We start from the raw sequence: 27,310 nt of genomic DNA on the forward strand, positions 1-27,310 counted from the left end.
ACCCTCTGCAAACTTATTTTCCAGTTCTGTGTTCCCAATGGCTTTTGCAGCCTGGCACATCTGCCGAAGCAGTTCTTCTAGACGCCTCATGCAACGAATTATGCTACCTGTATGAAAGAGCAAGGGAAAACTTTGTGCCACATCATGTAACTGGTCCTGAATTATTCAAAGTAATAGTTCCTTCTACAACCCTGTTCAATTTATCTAGAAGCCAAATGTCTTAAACTTAGTTTCTGTTTGCACAGTAAATTTCTCTGTGAGGCATTTCCTTGAAGCTGTTTCCAAATGCTTGTCCTTTCTACTGTCTTTACAGTCTCTAACTACTACCTAATCATAGGACTTTCTGGGCTGTTGAGTAGTTCCTAGTGGATTTTTTCTTTCAAGTACTTGTTAAGACTTCCTCAAAAACCATAGAGCATTAGGGGATTCACAAGTTTGCTGCTTCATGAACTACCACAGGTTTATTTTGTGATTTTTTTAATAAGCCTTAGTTCTTTAGTCGGCAAAGGCAGTAAGTGATACATCTTACTACTCCTGTGCTACTCAGGAGTCCATGGACCACTCTACCACTCAACTGCATGGTTACAATAATGCACACAAGCATCTTGACACAGCTCCTACACTGCAACCCAACACCCATTCATGATTTATTATGCATTCATCTTCTCTCTGAACTTTCCTCACAGCTCAGCCCAAGTTACTGCTACAAATTTCACAAAACAACCCTGAATGCTTCTGCTCTTCTGGCCACAAGCAAAGACTATCCTGTTTGGTCATTTCCTCCAGCAGCATGTCGTACAGTCAAAATTACTGTAGGCAAAATAACAGTTACTGGGTAAATACAGGATGAAGGGCTTGAGAGCAGCCCTGCTTAGATGGACTTGGGGGTGCTGCTGGATGAGAGGCTGTATATGACCCATCAATGTGCACCTGCAGCCCAGAAAGCCAATTATATCCTGGGCTGCATCCAAAGCAGTGTGGCCAGCAGGGCAAGAGAGGTGATTCTGCCCCTCTGCTCTCATGAGACCCCACCTGCAGTGCTGCGTCCAGCTCTGGGGTCCCCAGCACAGGAAGGACATCGACCTGTTGGAGCAAGTCCAGAGGAGGGCCACCAAGATGATCAGAGATGGAACAGGTCTCCTTTGAGGACAGGCTGAGAGAGTTGGGGTTGTTCAGCCTAGAGAAGAGAAGGCTCCAGGGAGACCTTATTGTGACCTTTCAATACATGGAAACATTCAAGGTCATGTTGGATGGGGCTCTGAGCAACCTGATCTAATTGAAGACATCCCTGGTCCCTGCTCACTGAAGAGGATTTGGTCTGTACAACCTTTCTATATTACCTCTAAGGCATAATATCTGGGGGAAAAAAAAAACGAAAAGAACATTCTACAAAGCGGAGACATGATAAAGTAATGCTTCTCTTTAAAAAAGCATTCTTAGGGCCTCACTAGGTCATGTCAGTTTCTACAGTGAGAACAGTGTATGTAAGAGCAGCAAGTCTGTAAAACCTGTTGCAATGACAAGATGGAGAAACCCACACAGAGCATTGAGCGCAGAGCACACACCAACACAAGTGACCTGTGGGCAGCTGCCCCGAGCACGGCTGTGCTGCACTGTGGCATGTCCTGGCTCAGCTGTCAAAGATCCTGCTCGTCTCCATTTACAAGGCCAACCCCGACAGCCATTCCAGGGAGTATTTGTTTACAGGCAGCACAGCTGGGCTTGCTGCAGACATAGTTTTTTGTGCAAGAAAAAGAAAATTGCAATTTTAAAATAAATTACTATTGTTAATACTTCCACAAAGCAAGAGTTGGTCTGCAGTTAATAGGGTACTTAACTCAGTTTTCCGTTCTTCCCTAAAGGCTTTAAAAAGCCGCTCTTATTTTCATTTCTTCCCAACACACGCATTTCAACTTGAAGACAAGGTATTTGCATTAGCAAATCAACACTACTCCACTATGTGGCAAACACTTGTTCTTGAAACACTCAGACTTATTTTGTATTCTGATTTTATTTGAAATCACTATAGTTACTTGGATAACCAAGGTGAACTACTCTGGGATTTAGTGACACCACAATCCATTTGAGGTACACATAACCGACAACAAATGCCTGAAATGCTTCCCATCCTTGTGGATAAGGCACAGAAAACCAGCCAATGAAAGTTAAGGGAAGAATTATGCATTGACCCCTGCCACAAGAGCTGACCTCAAAACAGGCCACTAGATCTAATTTTGACGGAGCTGGCACTATTGAGTAGAACAAAGCTGACTGTTTTAGTACGTTAAATGGAAATATGTTAAATATGGTAAATGGAAAATGTTACTGCCCAGTGTATTCTGAACATTCAAGTGTCAATGTAAATACATGCCAGCTACTGCTACTTTAGTGTTCCACACACTCAGGGTGCCTCCAATAGCAAATGGAAGGCTCAGATAATCATTGCAATAGGAGGAATCTGCTGACTGCAGAAGCAAAGACTGCCAAGATTTGTGCTGCTAAAGGCAACTTTCTTATTAAGTTCCTGGATCTGTGCATTGGATTACATGCACGAATTATGCGCATGAATTCCCTTGTTTTAAGGGAATTTGCAAGCCTTTGCAAACAAGAAAACAGCATTTGAGAGAGGCAGCACTGACAGTAACAACTTCAAAAAGGAAGACTTCTAAGACTGCTGCATCCATCCTACTGTTCTTCACAACTTCCAATAGGCTGGTTTTTCATTCTGGTTTGACCTTTTCATTCTGGTTTCACAACCCTTTGGATGGTTTGTTTTTACAAAGTATCAGAGCTTTAAGTCATCATACTTTTTAAAAGTGGAAACAAAATATTCTTCCTCAAGGGCCAGTTTCTAGTACTCCAATTTTAGGAACCAAATTAATCCACATGACAGGTTGTATCTAGGCTTTTCAACTATCCATTGCACCGCTGTGAAAAACTATTCAAAAGAGAGACTTGGTTACCACTTCTCACTTCTGTCATCATTAAGTCAGCAGGAGGAATTGGTTATACCAACTGGTTATACCAAATAAATAAAAATCTTAACTATAATGAGGACAAGTGCAAGAGCTGTACTTCCTGATGACAAGCATTTGGAACATTTTTTTTCCCCTTTAACTAGAAAAAGTAAGCATTACTGTTTGTTGTAATGCTTAGAATTTCTGAGTTTTATACAAAGTTTTTAGAATACAGAGATATCCCTTTAAAAAATCTTAGATTATAAATTATCAAGCGTCTAAGTATAAATTAACATATATAGTAAACAATTTTTTCCCCACTTGATTGTAGCCATACAGATGCTTGAATACATCTGAGTTTACTATAAAGTTATTCAGTATTACCATTCCCTGTTGTAGAATTACCAACTCATACCTTCTAAAGAACAACTGATTAGCCTACCTTCAAAGACATCTGTCATTTTGCAGATGTGAGCGAAGTTAGCTCCATTTGCCCATGTATACACAACATCCATTAGGTTTGGTCTGAAAGAATTCAAGTAATTTTCTTCATCAATTTCCAGTTTTGCTTCTGCTGACACCTTGGCAATTCTTTTTGCACACTCCTTTAAAATAAAATATTTTATATTGATAATATACTTAACCTGAGTAAGTATTGAACTGATAGAAAGACATGCACGTTACTAGGTACTGCGTTACAGAATGAGGTTTCCTTTTTTAGTGTGAAATTATTCAGAATCAGAAAGTAAACCACTGTTTACATGAAGTCTGCCTGCACTAACCATGTACAGTGTTAGTAAGCAAGCTTATAAAAGTTTTAGAGGTATATCCTAAATTAGCATAAAGATTTCTTGCAAACAATATAACGTGTTATTACACATTGCAAAACCACATGCAGTGCCAGCTGAGTTCACTGATGATCCAAAATTAAGTCTTTACTATGCACTTATTATACATTACTCATGAGCTTTGCTCGTGTTAACATTAACCCTGAGCTCAGACAGATTTCTAATTACCTGCATTTGCCGAAGTGGTCCTGCCAACTGCTCAGTCAATTTTGGCATTTCACTGGACTGAAAAAGAAGACATTAAACAATCTCATGTGCTCCCATACATTTGCTCTATACCAAATCAAATGCAAAACCAGAAGTTCGGTGTGTGATACTGCCATCCTAAATTATTCTAATAACTTCTCAAACCTGTTATCAACACTAAAATGACTCAATTCCCCAAATGCTTGTTCCTCAAACTAAACCAGGAAACTAAATCTTTCTGCATAATATACCAACATCATGAAAAAGCACCTGCTATCTGGATACTTCTAAAATTCTCTCTATTTAGCTGTACCATAGTTTGGAACCGACAAATGAACTGCTATTTATTATGTGACAGTTCAAGCTTTTCTTTAAGAATATTACAAAAAAATGTTTTTAATAACTTAAGCATCAGTGGCAATATATGAAAATATGGCTTTTCAAAATACAGGAACATCTTTATGTCCTAGCTGTTCAGACTCAAGTATTATTGTTGAGTGAACCCCAATATTCTGATTAACAATGGCTTACCTTGGCATCCCTTCCACTAACAAATGAACTGCATTGGCATCTGCTGCTAATGTTTTTTTTCCATATTTAGAATCAACCTGAGTGATACATCCTGCTAGCTCTTTGTAAAAATATTTCATATGGTAGTTATTTTTACTAATTTTCTGGGGTGAGACTAACCTTGTATATAGCGTGCAGGTGGGAAAAAAATAACACCTGGTATAAAATGCCCATGTTATTGCTTTTAAAAATATATGGTCTGATTTTAACAGCCTTTTTGGTATCAATTCCATGTGTTACTGCCATTTTGATCAATGGCAAGGGTACTGACCATGTAACGTAACACAGACACATCTGAGAATTAAAGATACCCTCACCCCACAGTGTAGGGGTGCAGTTATTGTTAAGCCTCTTCTTGAGATAATCATTCTACATTTTAAATTATATGGAGGGGGTATGTATGTATTAATAGCAGCACATATGCTGAGAATCTATTGATACTGCTTCATTTAATGAGGAAGTCTGCAATTTAACACAATCTTTGGTATGTCACGCATGAGGAAAGAGACTTGAGCATTGAAGCTGAAATGCTTTTGCTCAGTTCAGTGGGAGTTCATGTCAAACACCTTAAGAAGCGATAAAAAATGTGCAAAGGCTCATACTGTTATGACCAATTTCTGCAACTGAATTAAAAACAGTATTATTAAAAGACAGGAATGTCTAGAATTCTGGAATTGAAGAAGTAACTCACATTCTCCTGAAACACAAAACAGCTGAGTAGTGCAGTTGCCTGTTCTGCAGATAAGTCATTGAAGAGACCATTGAACATCATTTCTGTCAGGAGTAGTTCATCAGCACTAAAATAACGAGAAGGAAGCTTAGGGGAAAGACTTACTGAAATGTAATTTTAAAATTAAGAACTATTAATCTGTTTTGTGAAGCAACTGGATATGGATAAAAAACCAGCATCTTAATTTTACTGTCAGGGACACCAAATATACAGACACACACACACAAAAATACTAGCTTTTTAAGGGGAATGCTAATTAATAAGAGACTGCAACATTATTTTAAAGAAACTAAAAGCACTTAATAGACTAAAATAAAACACTCCTGACAGATCATATGAGTTAGTATGAATAGTTGATTTAGTCAGTTTCTATCAGACAGAATATCAAGAGATCAGAAAGAACCAGGGAGTTAGGCAACTTAGGAAAAGCAAGAAAACTAGTACTGCTGCTGCTCAGAAAAGAGTAGACTGGGTATTTCCAAAATGCTGAAGAAAGGAATGAACTTGCTTCAATTTACTTGAGGAATAAAGACTTAATCATGAATTATAAAAGTAAGTGCATGATGCAGATACAAAATCCAAACATACTTATTTGGATAAAACACCAAATTTTCGGTAATACTGGAATTTATCAAAAAAATGATGAATAGGATGGGGGAAAAACAAAGAAGGATTTTTTTAAAAAAGAGATATGTCACTCAAACAGTTCCAGGCAGTCAGGAAGTAGATAAAATTCTGATTCAGCTTCCCCACTTGCTATCAAATTTTGCAGGGCAATTAGCTATCAAACAAATACCAGTAGCAGCTTTCAAACTCACCTGTAAGACAAGGGGTACAGCAGTCACTGTGACTTTTAAAAATACAAAATTCTATCAAAATCTGAGTTACTGTAAAATATTAAAGTCTGATTCATGATTTTTTCACCTGTTTCAGTATGTACGTACCTGCTAAATGTGTTATAGTAAAATGCACCACTTCACTGATTCCTATGGAAGCAATTTCACTATATTCCAAACCTGTCAGTGACTTGGCAACTGCTGACAACATTGTTACACTTGTTTGTGAGTGACTGTACCAACAGTCCTGGTTCAATGTCAACCACAGAAATCAAGATCTTCCTCTCATGCAACATTAAATGAAAACACATCCTATTACCTTAGGCACAAAAATAGGCATTGTTTCGGCATTTTCATGTCTATGTTTGAATTTTAAAATCTATTGTGTTTTTCCTTAAATTGCTACCTTTATTTATACTGCTTGAATCAGTATAATACCTTTATTACACAGAACACTGTCTCTGAAGAATTCTTTTTCTAATGGTCTCAAAACTTTAAAATACAGTGTACTAATTTTAGCAAGGACAGTAAAGTGTGTATTCATGACAATGAACAGTTTCCACAGAAGCCAGTTACCTGCTGATTTCACAAGCAACCCGTCCTTTCATCTCTATAACATCTGAAGACGTGGCAAACCCCAGTCTTCTCAAAACACGCTTGCGGCATTTGAGTTCATCCATTTGTAGGACGGTTCTGGCTTTCTTCAATTCTCGCTTTGCTACTTTAATATCCATAGCAATCTGGGGGGCCAGAAGGAGAGGAATTACACCTTGCTGGTTTAACAGATGCAACTGTTTTAAAGACATCGTTTAATTTACATAAAGGCCTCAGAATAACAGTATATGAACATACTACTTGACTAGTTGACCTGCCTAACTCTCTTAAGAGGAAGGTTTAAAACAAATTAAACAATATTATTATTATTATTATTATCATCATTATTATTATTATTATTATTAAAAATCAGCTCCATTTACCCACTGAAGCCTCTGGTAAACTTAAATTCAGCTATTTACACATAGTGGGAAACAAACCAAACCAGCCCATGCTAAAAAGACAAAGTGATCATCTGTTGAGAAATGAGTGCTCATCTTCTGAGACCTATACTAAGTCTCACCTAACCAATCATTCAATGAAATGTAACCCAAATGCATTATTTTCCACTATTAGAGCTTCTTGCAGTGGCTTGCAGTTCATCACAGTCACTGTCTAGATCCTGACAGCAGACACCCTTGCAGAAAATTGTTTGGTCCATCAGGTCTTACCACATGCAACTTTGTGGCCATACCAGAACTACCTCACTTCCGTGAAGTGGCTGCTGAAGAACCTGTTTTCTCAAGCAGCAGAGAAACATGACAGCTGGTTTTATGCACAATCAGTTTCAGTCTAGGAGGGTACAACGCTAGGCAAAATAAGTAAGTGCATTGCTTCCAGACTGAGAGTCAGCTCAGGAAGCAGTAGCATGATGATTCCTCTGGTATACTCCTCAAGCTAGGAAGCCCCATCAAGTAATTCAACTTAATTTTTAATATACTTTTGCAAACTTATCAATTGAAATTATCTATGAAGACTTTTCCTATGCTGCATTGTGCTATGCCTACTCAGTGAAAAAGAGCTCTGTAACCTTCTAATTCCTGAAGACTTCCTCTGAAGAGTCTTCTTTTCAGACATATGTTGCGTCTGTATCAATGAAGGGCATACCACCAACTCAGCCATTTTGTTATTGAGATTCAGTAATTTTACTGTATTTAAAAGGGCTGATTAGGGCTTAGCAAATAAAAAGAAAAGCAAGTAAGAAGACAACCTCCCTCCCCCACTCCAGCTAAATACAAAGTGATTTTGTTTGTATCTTTACCTGTGCTTTTTTTTCGCAAAGTTTGTATATGGTTTCCAAGTTTGGATCATTGTGAAGAGGATGTGAGTACATCCTATGCTCAAATGCCTCTATTTTTTGGATTACTTTTTTCAACCCTTGGTCTTTGATGCCCATGTCATCAATAGGGTCTAGTAAAGGCACTCCATCAGGAAACCGTTTCTGTACTTCCTAAAATGATGAAGAAAGATTTTTATTTTTATGATTAGTAACAGCAAAATAAACTACATTTTACAAATAAGCTGGCATAACTATAGAGACACAGGAGGCTGTAATGTAAGTTACGTGACATTTCAGCAGTTTTCAAAATTAGTTTAAAATGACGTGACAAGGAGAAACAATTGACACACATTGTGGTTTCCAACCCCTTTAAAGAATAAAGCTGAAGATGTGACAGATGCTTTCCACAAATTTCTTTATAACAAGCTGCCTTGGGTTCAAGAGTACCTCACTAATCACAGCAGAGTGCTTACACAGGCTAGTGGAACTTACCAGTACAGATTTTAACACACTTTGCCTGTTATCAATAGGCCTCAGGTCTTTTGGTATGTAAAGTCGGACACTGCTGATAGCTGAGACAAGATGTACCAAAACAGGAACAACCTATCAAAGAGAGGGTAGTAACTCATAAATCAGTAAAAAAACATACCTCTTTATTACTGGTCCATAGCAAAACTTTTTCAAGGGAAAAGGAGAACTTAGTGCACAAGCACGCAGCAGTGGGTAAAGGAATATCAGAAAGCAGGAAAATGTGGCTAATGACTTAAAGTACTCATAAAGAAGAAAAGTAGTTGTCCAAATGGGAAAATTCTGAATGAAGTTTCTCTCTACAGAGTGACTGCAAGTGAAAACAAAACAACAGTTTTTCTATTACCTCGCGCCTTACCTGCTGGAATACCTCTTTTGATCCAAACCAGACAAATTATTGTCATACACTTGAATAAGAATGCTAACAGCAGAGAACATCAAGCCAGAAAACACATAATTCCTTAATATCAAAACCATCATGACACCATGAAGAATCAATACTGCATTGAACTCCAAGGTTTAAATGGACTTCCTGAGAAAAAACCTGCAGACAAATTAAACTGCCTCTGATCTGAAAATTATAACTGTTTGTCTTGATACAGGGTTTCAAACTAAAAATTTTAAATAAAGCAAGTATTTTCACTAAAATAAGTTTCAATTTAATTTTAGAATGAGTTTTGCAAAGCTGTCCAGAGAGGTGGTGGAGTCACCATCCCTGGAAGGGTTCAAGAAGCAACCGGAGGTGGCACTTTGTGCTATGATTTAGGTGAGAAGCTGGTGTTCAAAGGTTGGACTCAATGATCTTGGACGTCTTTTCCAGCCTTAATGATTTTAAGATATAAAGAAGGAATTCTGTTCCCAAAGACAAGTTACTGCTAAAAAAAGCATCTGTCAAACAGTACTACTAAAAATCTATTACTTTAATTTATTAATAAGGCAGAGTTACAGTTAGGTCTACAGATTCTTTCTCTTCCTTAAATGAATCAGTCCCTCTTTTACCATAGTTTGCAAATGGCTTGGAAATAAAGACTTGAGAAAGCTTACGAAGAACTACTGAGAATAAACACATGTAACAAACCTGCATCTCTCCTTTCTCATCAGGTCTGGCTGGCTTTGCAGACTCAGTAGCAGAATTTTTCAGACTGTCTTTGCTGCAGTGCAGGAGCACTTCAACTACATACAAAGGGTCCAATTCACCGGAATTTGGCTGTTGAGGGCACAGAAAAAGAACAGGTCTGAAACAGTTATTTTAAAATACCAGAAAGAATGAATGAAAACCACATCATTTCTCCAACATTAAAGGTATGAAATGAGCGGTGTCTCTTTACAAAGTATCAGCTCAGTGTGGCAGTACATTCTGAAAACGCACATTCTTGGTGAACTGATGAAAGATCCCTCCTCCAGGAAAACACACTTGAAAAAATTACCTTCCCTCATCCTCCCTTGTCGGAATAGCCTAAAGTCTGCTTGAAGCTTTAGGTGCTTTTGCCTTTTCTTCTAGATGTATCTCTTCCAAAGTAAGCCAATATGTTTTAAAACTGTAATGCATATTTGCATCATGCTAGCCGTACTGAACTTTGCATTTAAAAAAAAAAACAACCCAAACCAAAATTAGGGGATCTCTTTCATTTGCAGGTTTGCAGGTTCAAGTTTTCATGCACAATAGAGACCACAGAAAAATCTTTCAAGCATAACAGCTCATATCTGCGGCAAGCAGGACATTGCGTCTTGCACGCTGCATCTTTACAAACCCCAAAATGCACTCATAACATCTGATATTCATTTAAAGAACTCAAACATGTAGATGTGGTGATGAAAGACTACTGTTCACAAGGCCATAACCTTCCTTATATCCTGATTTTAAAAAGCCTGACATTAGTTATTTGAGTGGATCAATATGCACTAGGGTTGCTCAGATACACTCCTACTATAAACAAGTATTTTTAAGACTTTGAACAGAACTATGTTCTAGGCCTAACACAAACGTAGACATAATCTTTTAAAATACCACGTGCAAGCTTTCTGCTTCCAAATACAAGAGAAAAAGAAAACATTCTTTTCGAAATCCCACCTTAACTCAGTTCATTTTTACTGGGTGGTATTTTTCATTACAAAGCTACAACATACTACTTTATTTCACTGCATGCCAACTAGCATTTTTAACAGATCCTCAGAAGTGCTATGAAAAACTGCCATAGTAAAATAAAGACAAAAACAGGGTTATCCTGTTGTATAAGCTAAATTATTTCTTCAAGAAATGCCAATTACTTGCTGGGGAAGAAACTGTTCCTCTAAATTGTATCCTACATTTGCAGAAAGCAGTCACAGCAATGTAGGAGATCCAAACCACTGCCACTCTCTGAAATAAGAATTTTAAAATAATACCCACATGTACCAGATCAGTATCCAGCCAAAGACAGGGAAAGCATAATGCTGACTTGAATGAAGTAGAGACTAAACTCATAGCTGCACAAGTGTGCTACAGAAAATACTAGAATTGGAGATATCTAGAAAATTATGAGAGGAAAAAAAATTTCTATCTCTGATTGCATTGCAAACTTATTAATAAAGCAGGAGTATAAAAATCATTAACATCTGCTGTTAATATTACTCTCTTTAAGTTTATGTATACCAACAGCTTTTAGACAATGCTCACTAGACACGACTCAACCTACAACTACATTTTGAATGTGTACTGTTTCCTTCCATGGATTTCCTACAACAGTATAGTTATTACATCTTTGAACAGTGACAGACATGTTTCTATATGCAAAAATAAAAGGAGATTAGAACCCTTAGAAAACTCGTTAGCCACAGACTTCTCTGTCATATCAAGTTTAAATGATTCTTTAATTCACACTGCCATCAAGTCACATGTTTCAAGGACAAAATTAAGCCCTTTTTGGCAGAGTACTGAAGGATTAGTTGTATTCTTAAGATTTTAGATTTGCCCTGAAACATCTCTTACTTCATCTGCCCAGAAACAAACCAAAATAAGAAAGGTGATCGTGCCCAGGAACTAAGAAGTATAGCACAGGTAACGAATTCAGAGTCCCAGATTAGTAACATCAAACTCACTGAAAATTCAATGACCATGACACAGCACTAAAAGAGATGTTTATATAGTAAACATTATAAATATACAAGGATTACGATAAATCTAAACAGGGAAGACAGAACTGCAGCATCTCAAATTTTAGTACCAATAATTGCTAAGAGACAAAAATTTCTTGTCTAGAATCAGGGATCAGATAATATGGACTATCAACAGCACAACAGTATCACTAGCTTACTGCTGGTACCATCTAGTGAAAATAAAATTTCTCAGTCAAAAATACTTGGGTTTTGTATGAATTCCAAAGGACATAGTTATTTTGCTGCCTACTATAATGTAGAGTATATAGCAAGCACCCCTGCTTGAGATAAATTATATTCTGAATAACAGTAAAGTGCTATTTGCATTGACAATTTTGTGGAACACTGAATTTTGAAATTATGATGGAAAAGCATCTACACATAATTAATAATAAACATAACTGGCATGACTCATGCATTTACTTTCACAGTGCAATGAACTAAGAATATTATGTGAAATACAGACATACTATAGCCCTAAATGTCATTATTAATTACATAGATTTCTCATTAGAAAAAAAGACTTAATTAGAAACGATGATATAGTGAAGAAAAGTTTGCAACTAATCTAGTAATATCGACTGAATTCAACATGATTTCTAAAAGCAAACCCAAAGAACTGTTCAGCTTAGAAGTGGATGAAGGTTTAAAGATGCAGCATAAGTAATATCTTTCCAGTACTAACTAAGTATACTTGTATACATTAAATAGTAATGGCAAATGGCATCTGTGTCTCAGGACAAAAATGCATTGAAGAGACACTAAAATGGGTAAACAACAACTTCTTCAAGTAATTTGTTTTGCCTCTGCTCATAGAAACTAGTCCTTTCATACTGACTTTAAAAGTTACATAGCTTTAAGTCTGTTCCTTAATTTCCACCACCTATTGTCATTCTTTCCACACACTCAGAAGGAAAAATTCAACCCAGCTGCTAGAATGACTTAATGAAAAAAGAGCTGCTGGAGCCACATCCATCTCTTGCAAAACAGACTGGAATTTCAAAGCTAATATTCAAAGCCAAAGGCTTATACAACAGTGAGACAGACCAGATAGGGAAGGCAAATATATATGTGAATAAATATGTCACAGATAGAAGAACTGCCTCCAAATGACACAGAAGTTGGGAATTTTACATAGAAAGCTGTGACTAGGGGGACAATCTGGTTTACTACTTGTGTGTCTCTATGATATAAAGCAAAGATTTAAGCAACAGCAGTAAGTGTCCAGTTTTTCAACTTGAAAAAAGAAAGAAATATGACTTTCAAAAGGAAGATGGAAAACCAGAACAAAATCTCTTTTAATAAGTTCTGTATGCACACATTTTTCTCATTTCCTCTTTAACGAATATATATTAGAGAAGCACCAAAAGGTGCCACAATGAACAGGCACCACCAGAACTCAACAAAGACAACTTTGCATTTAGACCTAGCAACTAATGCCAATGGTCTCCTGATAAAATTATAGCAAAAATGGTACCACAGAAAAATATGCTTTTAACTTAGGTTTTCATTTAAACAGCTTTTTTCATTAAAGCTGTTCAACTTTCTCATTAACAGCTTAAATTAGCACTGGCAGTGTCTCAGAAACAACTTAGTTCGAAATATTTTCAGTGCTATGTAAAAGCAAGCATTTCCTCCACAAATATGTTAAAAGTTAAAAACTGAACCCAAGACGTGGAGTTTTCTCCATCTTCTATAACTTTATTTCTTTACACTTTTACTTCAGGAAGTTCAGAGCTTTTTGTAAATTTGGGGTAAAAGGAAATTTTTTTGCCTTTGAGAACTATAAAGAAATAGGAGTTTTATCTTATTTTCAGAAAAACCAGTCAGATATATATTTTGATAATGGAGACAACATGTATTTTACCTTAACATTTGATTTCTTAGAGAAATTAACAACCACTCCCCATCCGTAGTCATCACCTTCATTCTTCACCTGGAAAAATTACAAGATGTTGTAACATCACCCACCTATAATAACATCCTAGCAAGCACAACTTTTTGTATTTTTGATATTTACAACAGCAGTCATAGATTACTGTTCATCATGAAAACAGCATTTCTTTTATTGCATTATTGAATGCTTAGCAAAGAAACACAAGTAAAAACTGGTGCTTAGTGTGATGCATGTAATTTTTCAAGACGGTAAACTGGCAGACACAAATGAACCTTGCAAATTTCAAAAATGGGCAGAAATTAAAAACAAAACAAAAGAAAAATCAAACTACCTTTACCAGTCTTCCTGGCTGTAGAAAGGGCAAGCAGTACTTTGGTTTGTGAATATACTCTTCAATATCTTTACCCAGTTTTGCAAGCTGCTGGCGGATTCTGTAGTATATCACCACATTTTCTTCATTGGGAATTACAATTTTGTTGTACTGTGCTTCCAAATTATTGACTCCTAAAATGACAAGTAAATTCTCAAGGAAATTAGTATCTTCACACAGATTGAGAAATCAGTGTTTCACTTTCAGATCTACATGACTAATATTTTGTGACCACTTTTAGTATTCATCTTCTACTTACAAGAACCCATTCTCTGGAGGGCTAGAAATCTGTACATTCGTCCCCTGCATTTTATTTATAGAGAATTAAATTCCGGTATTATTTTTAAAAAATAAACAAGCTTGAGAAACTGGAAAAGCCTAGACACCCAATTATCCAGGAATAACTGATTTAGGTTTGCACAGAAGTCACATTAAAACATGCAGTGATTTTGCAGGAAGGTATTCGATGCTTACCAGCGCTTTTTATCTCCTCCTACAAAAATAAGATTGCTCAAGGACATCTTCTAAAAAGAAGCGTTCCAACAAGAGGTGAGTTGTTAGAAGATGTTCTTCCTAACTTGTTTTAGGTTCTGATTTATCAGTCGAAATCAGTATTTTCTTCCTCCAGTATTTTTACATCTTATTTATGCAAATTGGTTTTTATTCTAAGCAGTATGATTCATTCTCTCATTCTGGTAATACCATCAGCAAGCATAAACAAAGGACAGATTATAAAAATCTCTTTTTCCTCTCTACCAACTCATCCTCTTGCATGCTATTTTTGAATGCTCGTAAGTGGCCCAGAAATCCCACTTCACTGGGACTTGAGAGACAACTCAGGGAAGTGCTCCTTATTTTTACCTGCCAATTTTTCAAAGAAATAAGCCATTCATTCATACTCATGGCATACTTTCTTCCTTAGTCTAAGTAGCCAGTTCTCTCCTTTGTGTTTTTAATTGCAGTTGAAGTGATTACAAAATTCTAATGCCCAGTATGGTGCCTATGGTGAAACTGTGCACGAACTATGAAAAATGTTCTTCAGCTCCATTTTTCTATTTAAACAGCAATGCTGGAATGACAGAATAAAGATCTAGGCATACCAACTGGAACAGAGAGGTTGTCAGGAAATAAATACTTTATTTAACTACTACTGCACCTGCAAACTAACAGAGACATAATGGAAACCCTCCCTCTGCATGGCTATCAAAGCTACATGCACATACACACTTTCTTTCATAACATTCAATTAACAAATGACCAGATGAATTCCTCATTAATAATTCCTCTCATGTTCTTAGGTTTTATAAGAAGCCTCACTCTCAAACACTGTCTGAAATCTCCAGAAACTGACTTTGGTGCATGAAAACTCACTATTTAAGGATCATGGCTCAAAATGCAGTTACTCAACAGAGTGCAAATAATGTCTCAGATCTCTCTGCATTTTTCTTATTATTATAATAAACATTTCTTACCTACACTACTCTGAATGCAGTGTGCTTAAGTTCTTTTTACAGATTGTACTGGGATATTAAAAGCTGGAAGACTTTCCTTCCCTAAGATTTTTTTCCCTGCATCTCAAATAAGCCATGGGAATTTTTAAATTGTTTTTCCTTCTTCCTGCCTTACAGTTTAGCAATGTGACAACCCTTCTTGTCTGACTCAGAGAGGAAAGCTCTCTTCATAAACTGACAGTGCATATTAGTATGAGTCCTAAGAACAAGAGGAAATTACTCTTACTGAAACTACAACGTGGCAACAAATGGTGCAATGGCAACTGTTGGCAGGGAAGACAAAAACTGCCCAGGTAAAAACTTGTATGAGCATAATAAAGTCTAACTGCCCAATCTCACCATATTTTATACCTACTCACATGGGAACAACATGCAGCAGTACTTACTTTCCACTATTTCTGGAATAGTTCTGTAATGCTGGAACTGATAAAAGGATTTTTCTAACATGTATTCAGGATTAATTTCCTCTACTCGAAGCAAGTTCAATACCATGTTATATGTCAGGTGAAATGCACTGTTTAAGGGATCGGCTGAACCCTGAAAAAGATCCAAGAGCATTTTCCGATTAAAAAAATATTAATTGCAGCATATAAGAACACACTGAACGAACCAGGATGCAGTATTTTATATGAGGAGCTGCTTTGATGAATTGCACAACTTGTCTTGAATTTAGATTACATGTTTCATGAAGTCCTAAGCAATTCTATTATGCTGAATATGTAGAAGTATTTGTACTGTATTGATACTTACCATAGCCACAATATTATAAATGATATTTGAACAAAATGAAAAGTCCAGGTGAAAAATTCAGATGTTTCCTGTAGTTTACAATTTGGATTCCATTATCTTAACTTTAAAGTAAGAGTTTCTTAACGATTTAAAGCAATCCATTATTTTAACACTGAAAAAAATCTTATTTGCAAGTCTTAAGACCTACTGGTTACATTGGTGTCTTGCTTTTTGCTCAAAAATAGGTAATCTGCAAATTCTTTAACTTAAATTATGACTCATTATAAAATTAACATAATTTTCAGGTCGCTTGAGAGAAGCTGTGAACTCTCCCCTGGATGTGGTCCTGGGCACCCTGCTCTATATGACCCTGCTGGAGCTTGACCTCCACAGGTCCCTTACAACCCCCACCATTCTGGGAAGTTACGTTTTTTTTTTACAAGGTGGTACATACAGGTATTTTGATTAACCTAAGAAGAAAGGATGCTGAGAAAGCATTGCAGGTAACACAATTATCTTCTTTACCCATACACGTTTTTTAAGAATGTCTACTACTGTCATCTGTCAAAAAGGGGTACTGAACTAAGTAAGTGCATCTTTGGCCTGATTCATCATTGGCTGTTACTATGTTCTACCCAAGAGGACAACCTTGTTACCATAAAAGAGCAAACATTTAATTAATGTGGACCAAAACAACCAGTTATTCAAAGAACAAACAAAACAGTTAAGCAGTGTCCACAGAAGATCTAGAAGAGCTCAACACACAGCCTCTCCAAGTAAGGGCCAGCCTGGGAAACTGTCTCTCACTGAAATGTCAGCACAGAAGACCATCCAAATATACCAAATCACTGAAATCAGATGAGAGAGATCCAACACTTCTGAAATACAAAACTGCCCAACTGCGGTGCATAACCTTTCATCCAAGTAGCACTAGTATCAAAGGAACAGGTGTCTGATAGTCCTTCAGAAAGGATACCAGGGAAATTCAGGAGTTATGAAGTAGAAAATTACAATTTGTGTGCAACTTAAGGAGTTCAAAACAGAAGCAACACACAGCTGGACAGAACATGGCAGAACAACAACATAAATAGGCTTTTTGTAAAACCAAGATAGATCTCACAAATATTTCAGAGCTCTTTGAAGGTATTAATAAATACATGGATTATCATACCTCCTTGGTTCCTGAAATGCTTATGACAATACAGTCACCTCCAACAATGTAACATAATTAAGTGTTTAAGAGATTTTTAAAAAACAAACTCTTGTGAATTACTGAACAGAAGAAAACCAGTGCAATTTTGGTGTTTTCCAAAGCAAAATTTCCCAGAGACTCAAAGAGGGCTGGACTTATAAGAAATGTAAAAAAGGCAACATTAGAAAAATAGCAAGGTCTGCTAAAAATTGTACTAGATATCTGAAGACACAAATAATCCACAAACAGTGTATGACAAAGAATAAAACAGCAAGTGAAATCTAATTTAGAAGTAACATAAAAGACAATGGACAACAGTTTGCAATGGTTTTGTACCTATCATTCTTTTAAAATAACTTATATGTGAAATATAAGAGATTTACTAAACAAGCATTGTTATTTCAACAAGCCTATGAGTAAATTCAGTTATGATTAAACATTTTAAATAACAACTAAAACGTAACAAGAAAATAAGGAGACATATTTTTCATGCAACTATACGACTGCCTAAAGTTCCACATATTCTATCAGACATTTTAGGAGCACAGAAGGCTGACACTAGAAAACATGCTACTCTGCACCTTTTTTTAAGATCACAAATTGCTTTACCTAAAACTAAGTATATCTCCTTGCAGCTAATTCATTTGCTTTTCTTTATTAGCAGAGCTATTCCCTTGCCATACCTAATTTAGAAAATCACTGGCTATTCAAAAATTAACTGATGATTTGTTTATATATGCAAATGCTGAAATTCAGATCCAGTGCTTTTCTAGATCAAGCTAAGTGTACTGGATTTTAAATGACAATACTACAATACACACATTTTTCTTTCAATTTTAAAGGTACTGTCAGGAATTCAGATCCTACATCCATTGATGCACTGATACTAGACTTATTAAGAGACAGTTTGAATCTAAAACTCCTTCACATGTAGAAGATTTAAGAATACTGTAATGCCATTTGCTTTAAGTGAGACAGAGCTTTACAAGATTACCTTACAAATGGTAGAATCCTACTCACTGCATGATTATTTTGTCTCAGAAAAGAACACAGCTGTTACAGAAAAAGCCTTCGGCGTATGTTTATCTTATGGAAGTACCAGCATGCATACATGTAAAACAAGTTTAGGATAAATCATACAGCCTAATATTTTGCTTCCCATGGCCACTCATTTAGTCATTCTAGATAACATCTGTGAGTGGATCATGAATACACATTAGGTTTTCACCCCAAGTGATGCATCTCAGGGCAGAAGTACCTCTTAAATTAGACCGTGAAATGTGAATTTAAAATAATGCTGTCAGTTCTGAAATCACCACAGATGATTTTAGTGAATTAGTGACACACAGAATTAGGAATTAGTGACACAGAAATGTGTCACTAATTACAACATCAACAGTTGAGCTGTGGTGCTCAAGTTTCTACAGATGCCTCTGATTTGATCTATCAAATAAAGATGACAGAACTTCTGTTGCTGATGCTAACCAACATATAACATAGCTTTTTTTTTTTAGACCTGATAAAAGGATTGTGTATCTACCCAACCTCCTGACCATTTTTCTAAATATATCATTCATCTTAGGAAAGAGACATTATCACTCCCTAAGAAGCTTGCCTCTCTGTAACAAAAAATGCCATTTAAAGAATGCCATTTACTAAAGAATGGCACAGCAATTATGCCAGTGTCAGCTAACAGTGGTCAGATTCTTTCCTACTGCAATGTCCACTGCTCTAGTCAGGCATCAACTAAAGAAGCTGGAATACACTCATCAGCTGGCTACAGGCACTAGAGGTCTGGCAAAAAGCTGCTGTGTGACTGCTCTGAGCACACTATGAAGTAACTCCTCTTTCCATTCCTGACATCTTGGAGGCAAAACCTTCATCGTGTGCTTGCAAGATTATAAACTATTTGAAAGAATAGAACTATAACTGTCACACCCCTATTAAATGTGATCATAAAGTGAGAAAACAAGGAACTTCATGCAACTATAATATATGCACAGAACACGCCAAAAAAGACCAAACAATTCCTGCAGATTCACTTTAAAGACTTTTTTAAACAGCAGAGTTCAACTATGAAGGAGTAATTTAAAAACAAACCGAAAAACCCAGCTAGTTCAGAGATTATATAAAGCAGACTTACTTGAAAGGCAATGTTTGAGCCAGTTGCTGATGTGGCAATTTTTATTTTAAACACATGATCAGCATTTTACAATTTGAGAATATGATCATTCTATTAAGACACAGCAGTTAAAATACAAATCCTGCTTTGGCAAAAAATTATGAATTTTTCCTGTTCCATCATCTCATAAACACATCTTTCTCCAAATTTCAGAAACTCCTGTCTTCTCAGTGTTCTCTAAGCAATACATTTGAAATCAAGAGTTCTGAGAAGCTTACTTTGTCTGAAAACTGAAACTGCTACTTCTTCGAATGAAATATACTAGCTCTATTGTATTACACCTTCAGCACAACCAGCGAGTTCTGCAGTGTGCATTAGTCTTTACCTACTACCCCAGGCTATCAATAGGCTCACACCTAACAGGGAGCAATCACCTGTACCATCCTTGCTTCATTTACTTAACAGCAACATCCAGATTTTGCAGCTGCATTAGAAAACCTTACACCAAAATACAGTTGTTCTTTTATACTCAGTACACTCAAGGCATGAGTAGACAATCAGCCTTTTATGGTAAATACTAAAAATGGCCATGGTAAGTTACTGCAAAGACAATTAGTGCTTACCTAAAGTCACCTGTCAGATACACATGGTGGAGAGAAGCAATTAACAGGAGGGGAGGGAAGGTGGGCTTTTCCTTCCCAACTTACTTTCAAAGAGCCTTGACAATATAAAGTGTTAGCTATGCTGGATTTTGCTTATTGCCAATAAGATGCAAATCAGTTTTAACTTACATTTTCTCCATGATGGTTTGCTCCTCTTGAAACCTCTTTGTCTGCTCAACCATTTTGCCATTGGCTCCCAAATGGATTACTTTCTTAAAAATACTGTGAAGCACTTAGTTCACCCTCTACCACAGGCCCTCCCGCCAAAATACAACGTTTTCTTCAATAAACTAGGCTACACCATCATCTCCCTCAACACCTCTCAGTGTCTGAGGAAGCCTCGCCCTTGCCTCCACAAAAGAAGCTCCACATTAGGCAAAGAACGAACCGCCAACCAGTCAATGCAGAAGATCAGGCAAAAGCCTAATCAGAGCTGCAAAAAGAGCTGACAAGAAAGACTGACTTCAACAGGCATCAATAAGTCACTTTCAAACATGCACTGCATCCATGACTTACTGCTGTTGAAGAACTATTGTCCCAGTTCTCCAGCCTCGTTTCTGCAAGTAATCCTGCTTCTCATTCCTTGAGAGAGGGCAGTCCTCCTCACCTCAAATATTCAACAAGACTGTAGCAACAGACTTTTTTTCTGAATAGTTTTTAGACAGCAGAATGACTTTGCAAGCTTTTCCTCCCTCTGGATGACAATTGCCTGGATACATAAGCATAGCCTGCATATATCAACTAAAGTTCTCAGAAATCAATGATCTACTTTGCACTTGCAACCATTTCTCAAGAAATTTAAGCTAACTTAACAGAAGCACCCTTTCAAGTTTTCCAAGACTTGGGTTGCAAAACAATGACTGGATTAAGCTGATAATGTTAAAAATCAGGAACGTGAACATAAACAATTCACTACAGAAATAATTTAGTCAAAAGCTACAAAAAAGTATGAGAATCTGAAAATTAGAGCTGCTGTACAGTGTCCCCTGTTTAACTGCCAACAATTTGAGAGCAGATCCTCTTCTTAACACAACCAAGCAATCCAACAGGCCATTCAGTATTTACCAGTACAACCATTTCTTGCCCACATAAACGAGTAAGATAGGAAGACTGGGATGAGGAAGATTATTGCATGGAATTGATAAAAATAGTATTTTTTCTTTTTTTTTATTACTGTTAAGACTTGGAAGCCTTGTCTAACCAGAGATGTGAGAGTTGTCATTGCTGCACTATGGCAGGTAGTGTTGAGCAAGACGTACATTTGGTAAGGGTTACTCCCTCTGTTCTCTCTTACAGCAGGAGAAAAATATTTACATTTTTAAATATGTTCCCATTAAGAGAGAGGAACAAATTCTGCACATAAATTTCTTGCTCTCCAGCCTGTCATGGGAATATCAAATGGCAAATACTGTCTGAAACTAATTAATTCATAGAGACATTATGAGGTAACAAAGATCAAAGAGCCACGTTGCAAAGCAACAATAAAGTGTCTTTCATAATGATGAAATTTGATACAATACAGGACAACATTTACACCATTTTGGTCCACTGACAATTTCATTTAATTATCAGTGTTTCCAGAAATAAATTGAATCATTGAGTTTCCAGGAAGGAAATAATAAAACACTTACAAAAAGAGCAAAGAACAGAACAAACCAATAATAGTTAAAAAGATAAAGATCTTTCACTTTTTTCGTCATAAAGGGAAAATAAGTACACTTAGCTGTCCGTAACAGTCATTGCTACGAATTTCTATTAAAACCCTCATTAAATAAAAATGCAAGTGACTGCTTGATACATCTTTATGACAAAGAAACACCTCTTGTGAAATAATAACATGCTTTTTTCCATATATCGGTAATCAAATAACCACAGGAATATTCAGTGCTCCCTCAGAAATATAAAAAACCCCCCTGTAGTTACACTGACAGCAGAATTACCCTGAACTACATTAGCACAGCTGCAAAACCAATAAAAAAACTGTTCTGTGAGGTTATTTTTAATAGGCAATGGTAAACAGCTATTTTAAACACAAATATATTACCAATCTGGCTCACTGCTTTGCCCCAAAACCAGTTACACCAACAAACAGAAGCCACTGTGGGTGGCAAAATACTGCTTCAGCAGGCTTTGCTGGTGAAAATACCTCAGGCTGGGGTTCAACACATGCTCCAGTTGTAACAAGAGACTTAAAAGGAAAACAATGTACCTCTGTTTCTCTCGCCTGCAAATACTACCTTCTCAAGTCAGTTCTGAATGACAGAAATTTGCAGTCATTTACCCTCTTTAATAAAGTAGGTTCTACTGTTGTAGCCATCAGTTTGACTTCAGGTTGGTAACTCCACGTTCTGGTCTTCTCCTTGGTTTTGGAAAAAGTAAATACTATCTCTATCTACAAGAAGAAGCTAGCTCAGATCCTCAACAGATTTGCCACTATAGGTATCAGGACAGTGATGCATTTATTTTATGACACTTTACAATTTCAGTAAATATGCAGTATGTTTTAACTTAAAGGAAAAGTGTGCCCTAGCAAAGACTATCTAATTTTATAAAATGTTAATACAAAAATAAATTTTAAAAAGTATCTGTCGTCTGTTCATCTCAAACTTATCCTTTTTAAGAATAAGAAGGCAAAGGAAAAAATCTAGCTTAGACAGCCAAAACACATTCACATTATAGTGATGAGTTTACTGAAGTAAATTTCCCAAAAATCTGGAGGAAAACTGCTCTCCACAGACTGAACTAATAAAACTTGAAGTATTCTGTGGTATTAACAAGCAGCAACCACAATTAATAAATAATACAATTAGCTTAGTCCTACAGGCTCTTGAAAATCCTGAGGCGAAGTTCAAGAATGACAAACCATTTTACATACCATTTGATACACTCCATTTTCCTACATTTTGGTCGCAAACATCAGCAAGAACAGTTATTTGCTGTTCTCTTCCATCTGCTGGCTTGCATGATTATATACAAAACTGTATAGACTGTTTATCTTCGTGACCCTGTTCACAAAGGTGTTTGATTATCCATTTCCCTTATCTCTGGGATTTCATGCTAAAACCTTGTTGACTTTAAGGCGATTTTAAATTAAGGTTAAAAGTTAAGTACGTTCCTGAATCAAAGCCTGGAAAATTCCTGCAGTGCATACTTCGTAAGGACAAGAAAAGGCTGGCAGTTTACAGAAAAACAATTATTTCACATTAATATTATTTTTATGTAAATACATTTTATAAAACATCCAAAACACTTGTTTCATTTTGATTCTTACCTACGTCACAACTTTAGAAAAATGTTTTATTGTCCTCAAACCACTACTGACAATTTGTTACTTTAGGTTTTGCAATGTCTTTTCCAACAAGTATTAGTGCCAACCTCCAGCTGAAGTTTTTCTCTCCTGATGTATGATTTGGTAAATTTCTCAACTCCTGAGGCTTTTCCCTCCTCAGAAGTAAGTTCTGAGTCAAACCAAAGTACCATAATGTAATTAAGATGGCATGCTAAGCTGATGCTTCCAGAGAAAACTATTGAACTGTGTCTGAATTGCTGTTGTGCTCATTTGCCTGGTACAATAAAACAACTTCAGAATTCAAGTAAAATGCGAAGAGACTTTTAATGGCAGCATACAGGCCACATAAGGATGGTACAGCCAGCTCTATAAAATGAAGGCCCTGCCAAGGAATCAGATGCAGCTAGTGGAGTATCTCCTACAGCTTGGCATCAGGGCATTTTATGTTCCATAGGCAAATGACAAGAAAGGATATTAACGAATTTTTTACCTTGATAGATGAATGTATTCTTGTATCAGGAATAGTGTAGCCATCAGGACTGGGGAAAGGATTGGCATTGATGAGAACACACCTCGAGTCCTGTGTTCAGTTCTGAGCCCTTCACTTCAAAAAAGACTTCGAAGTGCTGGACCGTGTCCAGAGAAGCACAGCAAGGCTCATGAAGCATCTAGAGATAAAGTCTTATGAGGAACACCTGAGGGAACTGGGAGTGTTTATCCTGGAGAAGTGGAGGCTCAGGGGAATGAATTTTCATTGCCCTCTACAACTGCCTGAAAGGAGGTTGTTAGTAAGGTGGGGTCCAGTCTCTTCTATTGTGCCCACAGTGAGAAGACCCAAAGAAATGGCCTTAAACTGGGACAGGGGATATTCAGGTTAGATATTAGAAAAAACTTTCACTGTCAGGGTGGTTAGGCACTGGAACAGGTTGCCCAGGGAGGTGGTGGAGTCACCATCCCTGTAAGTGTTTTAGAGGTGTCTGGATCTGGCACTGGGTAACATGGTTTAGGGCTTGCACTGGTAAATGCTGGGTTTACAGTTGGACTTGATGATCTTAAAGGTCTCTTCTAACCTTGATGATTCTATGTTTTCTTTGAATTTTTCAGTCCATCTATCTTCTCCTGTAATGGAGTGAGTAGATGCAAAGCACTGATAGGCTCAAATTCAAAGTTCAAAAATCTACTTATGCAGCACATTTTCTTTCAGAGTACAAACATCCATTCCAGTAACATAATTAGCTCAAGATTTTGTCTTTCAGAGACATAACAAATTATCAACTATCTCTGTAGGAATACATCCTTGTAGCCTGGCCAAGTTCCATCTGGAGAGATGGTACACTGATTTCTAAGGCCATCTAGCATCAAGAAGAAACTTCACACTTCCTACCTAAACTAACACAATATAGCTAAAGATTTTAAGTAAGGAAAGGAAACAACAACAAAAAATTCCAATCAAGTATCTCTTAGTATTATGCAAATTGTAAAATTACAATTTACCATCTTCAGAAAGCTGCCCCAACAGTGTTGTAAGCATTTAAGTTTACAGATTTATGCAAGTTTAGTAAATATTCAGTGGTCAAGTAAATGCTAAGGATAAACAAAAAAAACTAGTTACACTGCAAAAGACAAATGTACATTACTGAGTTTAAGAAATATTTACAAATCTCCCTTGTAAGAAGTCCATCTAAGAACGGAATGCTGAATGTAAGTCTGGAGTACTGTACACAATGTCGCAATGAACAGTGCCACAGCCAAGCAGCACAGCTGCAGCAATGCTGCTGGTACCAATACGCTCAAAGCTCTCATTTCACCGACCACAGTGGGAGGCAGCTGACAACAGGATTCCTAGATGTTTTGCTCTAGTGTTCAGGAAATGGTTTGGATCAGACACTCATTAGGGTTGAAGAGCTATGATAAAAATGTTTTATGTAAGTGTTCTATCATTCTCAATACAGCTAATTTATTTCTTCTGGAGTTTTTCCTATAAATCTTTAGCTTATTCTGAAAGTAAAACACTACTATGAGACATATCCACAATCTTACACAAATACCATCAGTAAGTAAAAACTGAGACATACTTAATGATGACTGTGAATTGTAAATGTAGTAGAAATTTTAGTCTGTATAGATTTTCTTGGCCTGCTTGACATGGAATTTCCCCTAGACGCTTTGTACTTAAGAAGGAAAATAAGAAGCAGGATTTTTTTTGTGCTGTACTGCTCATTTCATAAAAGATTACTTTTACTGCCTTTACAGCAATTGGCTAGTTACAGAAGCTACAGAAACATCAATACCTTCATTTTAGCCCCTTCTGATCTTTTTCAGAAAAATCTAAAATTCAGTCTTTGCTCACTAGTGAAATAGTGTCAAAAATTAATGAAATACGTTAACTCATTTAGATCAGTGAGTAAGAAGCAAGAGATAACATAGAAAGCAAAAACGTTGCCATTATTTTTCCCATTTGTTTCCTTATAATTCAAAAGGGGGAAAAATCAAAGGTCTTGAAGTTTCAATGAAGGAAATATTCTTTATTATTTCCTTAAAATCTAAAACCCAGGGGTAGTATCAAAGAGAAGGTAAGTGATCTACTACTTCCTTTTCTGTCATACTTCATTCAGATTAAGTTCAATAGTTCTCAAACTGTTGAATTTTCAAACTTTAAAAAAAAAACCCACCTTCTGAACAGATGAGTTTATAATCTCTTAACATAAAGATAATTACTTGAAATACCATTTTTTCTTAAGCTATTAACAATTATTTCATATAAATTAGCTTTTTTGTGGACTTTTTTATAAATACTATTTATAAGGACTCCCTTTTGGTTCTCTCACTTGTATATCCTGCTCTTTATTTTTCAGCTGTGGAAGTACAAATGTGTAAAACCTTTTTAAAAGTAAGTATGACACAAAATTACATCTGTTTTCTTAAACAGCCTTAAAAACTCAAAAAAACCCAGTTAAAAAACTTAAGTCTTCATACATCTCAGAGATGTACACATGCATTAAGAGTGCATGTGAAGGAATAAATATAGGCACGCTCCACTGAGAAAACACAAATCAAATCAAGACTAATAAATTAACACAAAACCTAATGCTACCATACAAGAATACTTCTGAAATTTATTTTACTGATTTCTGGCTATAATGATTATGCCATAATGCAGCATTCATGAAAATTCTGACTTTAAGAAGGAAAATAGTACCTGTGTATAAAGGGTACATGTAATGTACATATTTACAAGTATAATGTATTATGAATTTACAGGTAGCACTGACAGATCACGACACACAACAAAGAATCCTCATCTGCGTAATTAACAGCAGCCATTTATGTACTTTTCCCCTTGTTTCTAATTTGCCTGAATGAAAAACACTGGGATCTCCATTTCTTTGCAACAACTACATGCCTTTTGTTAACATAACCTGATGCTGACTTGAGATGATTCCCAATTTATACTAAGTCCAGTAATACTGTAAATGCTGTTTTTGAGAAATGACCTGCTATGTGCACACGAATGACCTGCTATTTGCACCAAGGCTACAAGCTCCTAAACAGAGTGCATTGTAACTCCCCAGGTTTTCTATTTTAACATGTGTGCACAATTAATGTAAGCAGCCTAAGACAGGCAACTCACACAATAGATTACTGTATTTCTTTGTAGTTATTTGTGCCATGGAATTTAAACAGAAGTGTAATGAGTACGGTATTTCATATTCAAATTACAAAGCAAGAGGGTATTAGTGTAATAATCTCCCATTATAGTTTTTTCAATCTCTTAATTTCCAAACTCAACATTTTCTGCAAGAACTGTCAATTTCTCCATAGCTGATTTGAGCACACTGACAGCCATTTCACTCTTCTTCTTTACCTCATTTTTG

At 36.4% G+C, this 27,310-nt stretch overlaps 1 protein-coding gene across 1 annotated transcript in view; it reads right to left on the bottom strand.

The window, feature by feature from the left end:
• The window catches only part of SKIV2L2 (Ski2 like RNA helicase 2), a 43,243-nt gene that overhangs the window by 581 nt on the left and 15,352 nt on the right, over positions 1-27,310 (bottom strand). The window contains exons 17-27 of the mRNA XM_008643222.2: positions 15,828-15,978; positions 13,892-14,064; positions 13,531-13,599; positions 9,607-9,735; positions 8,493-8,603; positions 7,983-8,171; positions 6,704-6,867; positions 5,253-5,358; positions 3,974-4,030; positions 3,400-3,562; positions 3-107 (exon numbers count right to left, since the gene is read on the bottom strand). Of these exons, the coding sequence (XP_008641444.1) occupies positions 3-107; positions 3,400-3,562; positions 3,974-4,030; positions 5,253-5,358; positions 6,704-6,867; positions 7,983-8,171; positions 8,493-8,603; positions 9,607-9,735; positions 13,531-13,599; positions 13,892-14,064; positions 15,828-15,978 (1,417 nt within the window). The remainder of the gene's footprint in view (positions 1-2; positions 108-3,399; positions 3,563-3,973; positions 4,031-5,252; positions 5,359-6,703; positions 6,868-7,982; positions 8,172-8,492; positions 8,604-9,606; positions 9,736-13,530; positions 13,600-13,891; positions 14,065-15,827; positions 15,979-27,310) is intronic.

This window comes from Corvus brachyrhynchos, unplaced genomic scaffold, assembly GCF_000691975.1.
Source record: "Corvus brachyrhynchos isolate BGI_N302 unplaced genomic scaffold, ASM69197v1 scaffold310, whole genome shotgun sequence".
NCBI classification, from domain to species: Eukaryota; Metazoa; Chordata; class Aves; order Passeriformes; family Corvidae; genus Corvus; species Corvus brachyrhynchos.